General features: G+C 35.2%; 1 protein-coding gene across 2 annotated transcripts; it reads left to right on the forward strand.

Annotated features, from left to right (window-relative positions):
* Positions 1 to 3,080: 3,080 nt before the first annotated feature.
* LOC143619750 (transcription factor PCL1-like) lies at positions 3,081 to 4,289 on the forward strand. Of its 2 annotated transcripts, XM_077091607.1 has the most exons (2): positions 3,081 to 3,496; positions 3,530 to 4,289. In XM_077091607.1, exons 1-2 carry the CDS (start codon positions 3,106 to 3,108, stop codon positions 4,075 to 4,077), a joined length of 939 nt encoding a protein of 312 aa, XP_076947722.1. In that variant the 5' UTR covers positions 3,081 to 3,105; the 3' UTR covers positions 4,078 to 4,289. The 2 variants fall into 2 exon arrangements, with proteins under 2 accessions (XP_076947722.1, XP_076947721.1); XM_077091606.1 differs by having other exon boundaries at positions 3,081 to 4,289.
* The last annotated feature ends 7,922 nt before the right edge of the window (positions 4,290 to 12,211 follow it).

Here is a 12,211-nt window from a genome sequence, read left to right on the forward strand (position 1 = left end):
TCATTTTTGATTCCAATTTCTAAGTATATTCTGGTCCACGTCTTGAATCCCACTTCACTTTGACCAGAACTATTCTTTTATGATTGAGATTCTTGATCTTTCTATCTTCAATTTGTAGAGGTTTCTTAACGAATTTCAACTTTTCGTTTACCTTTATATCTTGAAGGGATACTTTTAATGATTCATCAGCTAATCATTTCCTTAAATTGCTTACATGCAATACAACATGTATATCTGTCATTTCTTTTGGTAATTCAAGCTGATAGGCTACTTGTCTAACTCGTTTAATAATTTGGAATGGTCCAACAAACCTTGGACTCAACTTTCCTTTCTTACCGAATCGAACTACTCCTTTCCATGGAGATACCTTCAGTAGCACTTTATCTCCAACTTGGAATTCTAATGGTTTGCGTCGATAATCCGTATAACTCTTTTGACGATCTCGTGTAGTCTTTAATCTTTCCTTGACTTGAATTATTTTATCAGTAGTTTCTTATATGATTTCAGGACCTGATAATTGTTTTCCTCATATTTCTGTCCAACACACTGGTGTTCTGCACTTTTGTACAAATGTTGTCTATCTACTTTACAGAAACAAAATAAAAAAATGTTGAAATAAACTCCAATGTTTTCTTTTAACACATTAGACAACTTTCTTTTGATTAGTAGTGGTTCCTGGTAGTGGACCCTAAAATGCTGGAATCTAGAATGGGTAAAACAGTGGTACGTGAGGATTCATTGGCCGTGGATACTCTATTACCAGCTTTTCAGCCATAAATGGTACTGAGAAAGAGTTGAAGAGTTTAGATTTAAAGGTGGATCAACTTAACAAATAAATAATAAGGTAATACAACATGTATGGATATGTTAATCGTATTGCTCGTTCCCGGGAACATGTGACGTATAGGTTGTTTGGCTGACCCATATGCCACCTGTTCCCGAGCTTATACACCTTGTAAGACCTCTACACTACGTATAATCCCGGTAACGGTGCTGTATAGGTCTGTCAGACGACCTATACACCACTTGTTCCTGGGAATGGCCAACACTATGGGTATAGGTCTACACGCATCGTGTAGCTTCACACGCAATCCTAATTTCTAGTGCATGAGAACCACGACAAAATCCATGGTTTGGGTTAATGTCCATATTCTTGTGGATCTTTCAATTCGTTATAAGAGGTTTGGCCTCTCAACAAGACGAATGATAGTTAGCGTGGTGTCAACAACACCCTATAATACATCGATCTACTATAAATCTTCCGAAATGTTTATAGAGACTTCCTCTTTTATCTTATTTTGGCAAGATAAAATGTCACTTTCGACAAAGTTTCTAAAAACTCTTACCATTATTTTAATGTTTATGACTATACGATTCATGTTTGCCTATACAAGACGTATATTTGGACGTTGAAATAAAACGGGGCAATTGCATATTTCCCCCTCTACAACCTTTTAAATGCATATATACCCAACTCAAATATTCAATTGCATATTCCCCCCTCTACAACCTTTTAAATGCATATATACCCAACTCAAATATTCAATTGCATATTTCCCCCTCCTTAACTACAAATTTGGCAAATTTACACATTTTGATTTATTTTAATAAAAAAATACTTTATGTAATGCCTATTTTAATCTTACTTTGATGTGCTTTCAACCAAAAACCTACTAAAACCTAATTCCTCCCCCCCCCATAAAAAAACCTACCCCCCCCTCCCCCCCCCCCCTTGTTAGTGACTGATAATACTATCTTTGATATAACTTTGAGTTGAAAGATATGATACTATCTGGACATAGCGATAATATTGGTGAGAAACTATGCTAACTTTATATACGGTTGTGTTGTCAGATTAAACATTATATTGACATAGTTTATACTCGTGAGAGTTAACTATCTTAACATAGTGAGAAGTGTAAAGATTGCTATCTTGACATATTATTTGTAAGTCCCAAATCCGGATCTATACAATATGATATCAAGTAAACACGATGTATGTGGAATCCAAACACCGTGGTGATTCAAGAACAATATAAACAATAAGAACAAGATAAACTTCAATGCGCACATTTATTATAATCTAAACGTCGGGTACATAAATCTTCTTTGAGAACCGATTACAATGATATATCATGTGACGTCTAACCTTAAACAATAATAACCATATCTATATATAGGGTGTTTACAAACCACAAAAGGCTAAGTCCATATTAAGCCCAATACCCAAAAGCACACCGATACACTTGAACTTTCAGCAAAAGTATCCCAACAATCTTCCCCTTGATTTATTGCTTTCTTCTATCAAGGATTGTCAAAAGTATCCCAACAATCCTCCCACCCACCCCCCAAAATTAAATCAAAACCTAAAAGCTAAAGTAAACCAAAAAACCCGAAAGCTAAACCAACAGTTTTTTTTTTTGAACGGGAAATGTTAGATAAACATTTTTTTTTATTTTTTGTTTTTTTTTTGGTTTTATGATTTTTTTAGTTATTTTTTTATATTTTATTGATGGGTTTTTTGATTAGTTCAAAATTAGAGTCTTTTAAGTTATGAAAGGGTAATTTTTCAATATAAAAGTTTCATTAAAGTATGGCAAAATATACAATTGAAAATTTTGTTATGAACAACCAAAATTCCTACTTCTTCTAAGAGACGCATGCCTCTACCAAATGGGCTAGTCCCATACTAACAACTGAATTTTTTGTTAGGATAAATATGTAACTAAACATGATTTAGAAGAGGAAATATACAATATGATCCAAATAAAACCTTAGGGCATCCGAATACAAATAAAATGAGGCATCTTAAAATTATGTATATGCATTTCAAATATCTTTAGCATTTAAAATTTAGGGTCTTACGAAGGCCCTAAATCAATCAATACTCAAAATATGACATCCACGCTGGCATCTAGATACTTCTGGCAGATAGATACGTTGTGCACTTTACCCTTTTTCCCCAAATATCTTCCATCTACCACACGTGACCTCAATCCCCATCGGAAACAAAATATCTTCAATCTCTTCAATTTAATCTAACATCCATCCAAGCGTTAATTTCATTTAAAACCTATTAATTAATTAATTAATTTTTCTACAATTATGGGAGAAGAAGTCAGAATCACCGACTACGACGTCACCGGCGGCGGCAGAGTTACGGAGTGGGAGGCCGGGTTACCGAACGCCGCTGATTTGCCGCCGCTGTCTCAGTTTCTGATTTCGCCGGAGCTGGCATCGGCTTTCAGCATCACGCCGGAGCCTCACCGGAGCATGATCGATGTTGATCGGGCTTCTCGTGACACTTTGTGGACTCTCGGAAGGCAGTCGCAGCCTCACGTTATGAACAAAATCAATGATTTCAAATCGGTTAGTGATGATAGAGAAGAAGAGATTGTTCTAGAAGGTGAGGAGACTGTCGATCTGACTCGTGACGGTTCGCCGTTGAGGAAATTACAGAGAGTTGATAGCTCCGGCGCGGGCGACGGCGGCGGCGGTGGTGGCGGTGGTGAAGTCGGTGGTGGTGGAGAGGAAGCTGACTCAGCTAGGACGTCGAAACGGATCCGATTAGTTTGGACGCCGCAGCTGCACAAGCGGTTCGTTGAAGTGGTTGCGCATTTAGGCGTGAAGAACGCGGTTCCGAAAACAATTACGCAGTTGATGAATGTTGAGGGACTGACTAGAGAGAATGTTGCCAGTCATCTTCAGAAGTACAGGCTTTATTTGAAACGGATGCAGGGGTTGTCGAATGAGGGGCCGTCGCTTTCGGATCACTTGTTTGCTTCAACTCCGGTTCCTAAAAGTTTGCGTGATTCTGGTGGTGCGAGTGGGAATGAAATTGGGCATGGTAGGGTTCCGATTCCCATGCCGTACCCACCTCAGATGGTGCCCGTGCCCTACCCACCGCAGCCACAGATAGTGCCTGGTTCGGCTGGTGGTGGTGGTCGGGCTTATTATAACGGGTTTGAGCATCGTTCGCATCCGTATAATATGATGATGCAACCGAAAGACTGGTCTGGAAACAATATTGGGTCAGTTTCACATTATCCGCATCAAATGACTCATAACCAAAAGTAGAAGTTGTGTGTCCATCTGGGATGATTATCCAAGTAAACAGAGGTGAGATTATTGTTGTCTTTGTATACCCGAATGGAAATTCAGTTTGTAGAGATCAAAACAGGCCAATTTTGATTTTGTTATTATTAGTTTATACATGTGTTTGGATGGAAATTGCATACACATTTGGGAAATTGGGTGCAATTGCATAACATTAGCAGGTGCTGTCAATCTTTTGAGCATAGTTTGTCTAGTGTCAATCTGTTGTCTTTTGAAGAGTCTTACATTTTCTATTGCGCGTTGAAGTGTTGGCCGTTGAGTATGCATTCATTTCATTTAGGTTCATCGTTAAAGAATACACTATGTGATTTTTTGTATATTCATCACTTTTGCAAGTAATCTACCGTCAAGAGTATGTGTTTGCGTTGATTAACCAAATCTTCGTTGTTGATTCATGTACTGGTTGCTCAAGAATACCATATTAACCTTAGCTAATTTAGTTCTTTATGCATTGTAAATTTGCAATTAACAGTTTGTTGAGCCTTTTTCATTTCCTGTAATTGTTGGTAGGTACTGCATGATTCTGTTATCAAATGGTAAGTTTGAGAATGGCTGTCGGTGTCGGGTGGCAGATTTGCATTGAAGATGTTTGAGGATAAAGGGTTGTTAATTGTGGTGTAATTTGGGGTCAATCTGATGATCAAGTGAACATTATCTGAACTCTGGCTGCATTGAAGTACAAAACAGTTGTTGCCACATGGTTGTCAAGGTTTGTTAGGTAGATTCCTAACCTATTTATATTCATAATTGTTGCTTTCATGTTTTAACAACTATTCAATTTGAACATATATATGTACCACAGATATCTTATAAAATCCTTTTCTTTTGAGAGTCTTGTGATTATCAATGCTTTATTGGCCTCTTAGGTTTTGAAGCTTTGATTATGCTATTAGTTGGTTAACTGAGTCACTATATGGATGGGTTTGATAAGTTGGTTTGAAACGGGTCAATCTTAAGTTTAGCTTTAATGGGTACGGTTTGATTGCATTAACGCTTTCTCAATGGAGCATTCAAGGTCTGATTTTGTTGGTTTTGATGGTTTGAACCGGCTATTTTAATTATTTTCAAGGTTGGTAGCTTGTATTCAGTTATTTAAATTAATAAGATGGTTCATGAATATAAACATATACATAACTATAAGAATTTGTTCAATTCACACAACCAAATCCTAGTTTCAAGCTCATGTTTGGATTGGTGTGGGAGTTTGAAGTGAAAGGAACACGAGAGAAGCAGTTCCATGGATACAAGCTTGCACATATGCTAATCTAAGCGCTTGTTCGTGACTCGTGACTATCAGCTTTCGAGTTCCGAATAAACAGAAAAAGAAAACTATCTTCATTTTCAGTCACTGAGTTTGGGAAATCTTGGCACATGCTATGAAAAGCATAGAAATCTTTTGTTTAGCCTTGTTTGTTTGAAGTTCTTTATCTGAATTAACTATTTTCCTGTTTCAACAACATGAATCCTATTAGTCAAGAAAGAAATTTTCAATGGTCGATGTTTGTAACTTTGTTGACATGCAACCAACTGAGCTCATTTACCAAGTAATCTAATTACACGTTCGATCCATAAACTAATACGTTCGATCCATAAACTAATGTGCGAAATAAAAACATAAAGCAAAATTAGGCAAAAATAGGGGCGAGCGAGAAGCGGGTCGGAACCGTCAGAACCGAGGAACCGAAACCGAACCGGTGCCTCAAAACCGCTAACATGTGTTACTTATGGTTCTCGGTTCTCAGCATTTACATTAAACGGTTCCCGGTTCGGTTCCGGGTAAATCGCGGTTCTAGACGTGGAAGAAAAGAACCGAAATATTATAAAAAGAAAAAAATTATCAACCCCCATTTCTTACAAGATAACTTATTAACTGACATTCATTCAATCATTCTTTAATTCAAATCTTCTTTCTTCACATTCAGTACCTAGCCGTCAAGATCAATTTTGATTCAAGGTTAGGTAATATAATATAAAATGGTATAGTCTTCCTTTAATCTATCACCACTATTCATTTATTTAATTTCAACAATTAGGTTTTAATCAAAAATATAATGGATGCATATGTCGTAATCTAAATTAATTTAATCATGAAAGAAGATATAGAATTATATAAACTTGTTTTAAAAGGGATTACTTTATAAAATATTAACCAAGTTTTGAAATTGTTCCAATCAAGTTACTCATAAAATATTTTGTTCAAATCATGGCACTAAAGTTTTCTTTTTGTTCAAATCTTAGATATTTTACCTATATAGTGCGTTATCTAGGTTTTTATTTATTTTTAAATAGTTTGACATTGCATAATATTTTTTTAAAAAATAAAAAAAAAAGTAGTAAAAATTGAGAAAAGTAATTTTTAAATTGCAAAAAAAAAAATGAAAATTTGCAACAAAAAAATTTGAAAAATTGCAAAAAATTGCAATATAATCAATATGTTCCTACTTTTTTTTATATTTTTTTTGTATCGAAGCAATTAATAATTCTACTATTAACTTTAATATCACCTAACTATCTTTTTTTTACTAATTTTTTCAATTTTTAAAGTTAAAAAAATATTTTGCAATGCCAAACTTTTTAAAAGTTAAAAAAAAAAAACCTAGATAACCAACCTGCTATCTAGATAAAATATCTAAGATTGGAACAAAAATGAAACTTTAGTGACCTTATTGGAACAAAATATTTTATGAGTGACCTAATTATAACAATTTCAAAACTTGGTTACTATTATATAGAGTAATCCCCTTTTTAAAATTGCAGGGTTTGCACAACCTATTTGATAAATAAATGACCGAACCGGTTCTGACATAGAACCGATTAGCGAGAATTGACTTTACCGGTTCTAGAACCAAACTGGTTTACTATAAATGGCTCTGGTTCCGGTTCTATTTTTTAGTCATTTTCGGTTCCGGTTCCGGTTCGGTTCTCGCGGTTCCAAACCATTGCACAGCCCTAGACAAAAATAATATTTGGTTTGAATTCGGCTTATTTTGGTTTTTGTTCTGTTTTTAACCGAAGCCGAACCAATAGAATTCGGCTTGGTTAGACAATTGTGAACTCGAATCAGTTCGGATATCGATTATGAACAAAAAAAATTCATATCCGAATAATTCAATCCACACTAGCTAAATAAGCGATGTCTGAACCAATGAACACCCTATGGATGATACCGATGAAAGTCGTCGTGATCGATCTAGCCATCCCAACGATCCCAAGCCTCTAACGGTCATATGGTCGATGCAATTATTAATGAAAACAAATCTATATACGCCCTTTCAACATTTATTTTTCTTTTACACAAATCTTATTCGCTCTCATAACTTTAACCCACAATTTCTTTAAATTTTAATCGATTTATTCAAAATTACATTATAAATTATGGCATTAAGCTTTTGTAATAAACGTTTTTAACTTACAGACTCCCACAAGTAAACTCAAAAGAAGACCTATTTAACTAAAGGTGTTCATGAGTTAAACTTGAAACTCAATCTAGCCATTTAAGCTAAACCCAACTCCTTAAACGTATATTTAATAGCTTCTGATAAATTGAATATTGTTTCCTTCACTACATTTAAGTTGATTTATTTTGCAATGCCCACCTACCGGGTGATGCATCAATAGCAGTGATCTATAGTTGTAAGTTTCTGTGGTCTTTGATAACATATACTACCATTTTCAATATATTATAAATAATGTTGTTAGTTCTCATATTACATGAATTAAAGTATATACATCCACAATCAAATGAATACAGATGAATAATGGGCTGTGGAAAATAATTTAACTATTGCAAATGTCAAATATGTGCAAACTATATTTAATACTTAGTTAAAGTAAAGCACACATAAGTTTATAAATAAAATTGCAAATACCTTATAAAATAGAAACACACATAGATCTTAATGTTGGATAACAATTGGTAATAAAAGATTATAATACTTAACTCAAACTGATTTTATTAAGCTTGTGCGTCAGCACACATAATAAGATCAATATATAACATCAAAGAAACCCCTAGATACAAAAAAGACAAGTAGTAACTCGAGGGAAAAGGAAAGGACATACTCAAAATAAAACATAAATAAGGATTAAACTTTAATAATCACCCCGTTAATCCTTGTTTCATCAACCCAAGTCAACCATTCCGACTAGCTCTCGCATTTCTTCGAACTTTACTTTTGTCAACGCGGATGCCTTTTGCAACTCTCCACTTGCATGTTCCACATGGACATCAACCCTTTCAATACATTCACGTATAAAATGAAACCGCGTGTTAATATGCTTACTCCAACCATGGAACACCGGGTTCTTCATAAGAGCAATTGCTGAGCTATTATCAATACGTAATAAAACAGGTTTTTCTTTGCTTCTCGTTAGTTCTCCCAAGAGACTCTTCAACTAAATAGCCGAACACACACTAGCAGTCGCTGACATAAATTCTGATTCGCAAGATGACATGGCAACAGTCTTTTGTTTCTACGAGTTCCAAGAGATTAAGGCATCCCCATAATAAAACACCATTCTAGTAGTGCTTCTTCCATCACTTTGGCCAGCGGCATGGCTGCTATCACTATAACCAACCAAGCCGTCACCTCCTTGTCGACCATAGCGAATTCCCATGTTCATTGTTCCTTTTACATACCTCAAAATATGCTCTACAAGTCGCAAAAGACTCTGTTTTGGAGACTGCATGAACCAACTAGCAACACCAACTGAATAAGCTAGGTCTGGTCTTGTGTGTAGGAGATGGTGAAGACATCCAATCAATCACCGATGCATAATAGGATCAACATTCAAGTCCTGGATCGATAATCAAACACGAACTAACGAATAACTCTCGTTTATATTAATAAAAAAATATTACTCAAAAAACTGATTACAAATCTCAAACTCTAACTCGGTTGCATCTAGATGAACCCTAACTCGGTTGCATCTCACATGTGTTCTATAATGTCTAACCATGACTTGGTTTATATAGACTAACCTAACTTGTTATCCAAGACATTACCTATTATAGTTACATAAAAATTAGGAAACATAACTAGCTATGACCTACTTGTCAACATTGGTCCCTCAAGTTCACCGACTTGTGACTTTGAGTCCGAAATTACGTCCAACAATCACCCCCTAATTTCCAACTAGAAATAGGTGGATCTTTGACTCCAAACTCGTTTCCTTTGACCCTTGTGATTTGACCCATGATCTTGACCTTCTTGGCTTTCACAACCATCTTGGCCCTCATAAACTCGGTCTTTATCATATTTGTCTTAATCTCCAAGAACTCCTCTTGATCCATAGACATGCTCATTCGGCTCTCCCGAACTCGATTACCTCTTTGACACTGTCCCCAACCATTCCTTCGGTCGTATGAGCTCGCATATCCACTCTTTTGGATGCGATTCTTGTCATCTAATCGAGCGAACATCAATCTTCTTTCATCTTTTTTTGTTCCCGAATCAAAACGCAAACACATCTTTCAAATCAAAATCTTGGTCTAAACATAACTCGTTTAACCCGTATAAAACAAACTTTGAATTGAACCGAATTGTTCAAACCCCTTGCTCTAGTCCGTCAGAAAAATGCTAACATATCAAACCTGAACAACCCTTCAGAACCGAACACGCTTTGCTCGAAAAAAGCCCGGTTATGAATGCCTCTTTTGACTTATGTTTCTTCTTCAAATTTGTTGTTTCCTTTTAATCATGGCTACACACAAAAAGAAAAGAAACTCCTGTTGACTTTATGTTTCTTGAAGTTTGAGTCTTGAACCTAAAGTAATTGACGTCTCCTTTGTTTAACCACCAAACAGAGAAAAACAAAGCTGCAATAACCTTGTTTAACCAACAACGATCGAACCCAATACGCGACGATCGAACCAAGTTTCTTGTTCAATCATGATTATGAGCAGGCAAATTAGAACCCGGTAACGAGCAGCGACGATAACCCTATGAACTTGGTTGTCGATCACGCTCTCATCCCAGCGGCTGTGATCAGCGACTTCTGATTACAGCTTGAATTCTGACCCTAACTCGATCAGATTTTCTTTCCTTTAATCAAAACTTTGACCGGAAAACTCCAAGAGAGCGTAATCGCTCTGATACCAATTCAAGTCCTGGATCGATAATCAAACTCGAACTAACGAATAACTCTCGTTAATATTAATAAGAAAATATTGCTTAAAAAAACTGATTACAACTCTCAAACTCTAACTAGGTTTGACTCTCTCTCGATGAACCATAACTCGGTTGCATCTAGATAAACCCTAACTCGGTTACATCTCGTATGTGTCTCTAGATGAACCCTAACTCGGTTGCATCTCACGTGTGTTATATAATGTCTAGCCATGACTTGGTTTATATAGACTGAAACTTAAAATCTGAAACTTAAAACACAATGATGAATACATATAACACAATGACCTAAAATGTAAGACACAATGGTGAATACATTTAACACAATGACCTGAAACGTAAAACACGATGTAAACTACATATTACACAATGACTTGAACGTAATACACAATGAACGTAATACACTTGAACGTAATACACAATGGCACATGTAAATTCCGAACAAAAGACAATGAACGTATTACACAATGACAAAAACACAATGACAAGTAAAAAGACAAATGTTAAGCACAAAGACACAATGACGAACAAAAAGACATAACGACGTAATCTTTGTTTTAATTTTTATCTTTAACTAGTGTTTTCTTCTAGAGCGTTGCGCTGGGGCAGGTCAGTGAAACCCGTACGGTGGTAAAACTTAAGCATTATTGGTCATGGGCGTTGAGGCGGTTAGTCGACTCGAATTCAGTCGATTTCAGTTGCGTGCGTTATGGTATCAGAACAAATCCAAATAATAAAAATAAAAATTGAGGTAGACCAATGGGGTGGCATCGGTTGGTAAAACTCGAGCGTTGGTAAAACCTGAGCGTTGTCATACCTGGACTTTGATTCTACATAAATTTGGTCGGTCTCCGTCACGTTTGTTATGGTACCTGAACTAAAACACAACAAAAACAAATTGGCATTTGGTCGGTTTTCGTTACATTTGTTACGATACCGGAACTAAAAAACAGAAAAAAAAACAAAATTGGCATTTAATCGTTGTACTGGAACAAAAAAGAAAAGACAAAAATACAAAATGCCACCGACCACTAAGGTGCTGCGAAATGGCCTGGGGGTACTTGCAGCACCAAAGTGAATCAGGTCATTTTCTATCACGTTCGTTACGGTACCTAAACTAAAACAAAAATGGTATTTGTTCGGCGTACTGGAACAAAAAAGAAAATACAAAAAAATTGTCGTCGACCACTAAGGTGCCGCCAAGTGGCCCAATCAGGTACTTGCGGAACCAAAGTTATGTTTTATTACATATAATAATATGAGTACCAATTGAAAAACACAATGACCAAAATTTATAACACAATGCATAGAAAAACCCCATTAAAAAACACAATGAACAACCAATAACACAATATAAAAAAACCTACTATTTTTTTATATATATATAACAATATGATATTCATCTTAAAAATAAAAAACGCTTTTTATTATGGTGATTTTTTTTAAATGTCGTATGAAAAATTTATGGACGTTTTAAAATGATGGGAGAATTGACATGTGGAGAGAAAAATCATCATAAGTGGGTTATTACTTTAATGTCCTTCTCATTAATTTTTATTCTTAAATTAATCTCCACCATTCAAATATAAGATTAATGAATTAGATTCACTCTCATCATTCTCATTTTTGTTGTACTTTGTATTTTAACCTTATCCTATAAATGTAACCGATTTGTTCTTAAAAAAGGCTAGTGATACAGCTTATTGCTCATTTGTTTTCCATATTGATGTGAATTGTAAACACTAGCTTAATCGAATGGAAAATAATTATCATAAAAAAGCTATTAGCATATATTTCATATTTGTTATATGTGTTACGTATAAAACACTAGTTTATATTCCCTCTATTACTGGGTTGTTTTACACTATTCGTTTCTAAGATTTATATTTTTGTTTTGTATTTTAGTTTTATTTATTATGATTTAAGATGAAACGGTTTCATAAATAAATAAGATGACATAACCCGGT

Source organism: Bidens hawaiensis, unplaced genomic scaffold (genome assembly GCF_021521415.1).
Source record: "Bidens hawaiensis isolate Kalapana, Puna unplaced genomic scaffold, B.hawaiensis_p1.1 tig00002507_1, whole genome shotgun sequence".
In the NCBI taxonomy this organism is placed as follows: Eukaryota; Viridiplantae; Streptophyta; class Magnoliopsida; order Asterales; family Asteraceae; genus Bidens; species Bidens hawaiensis.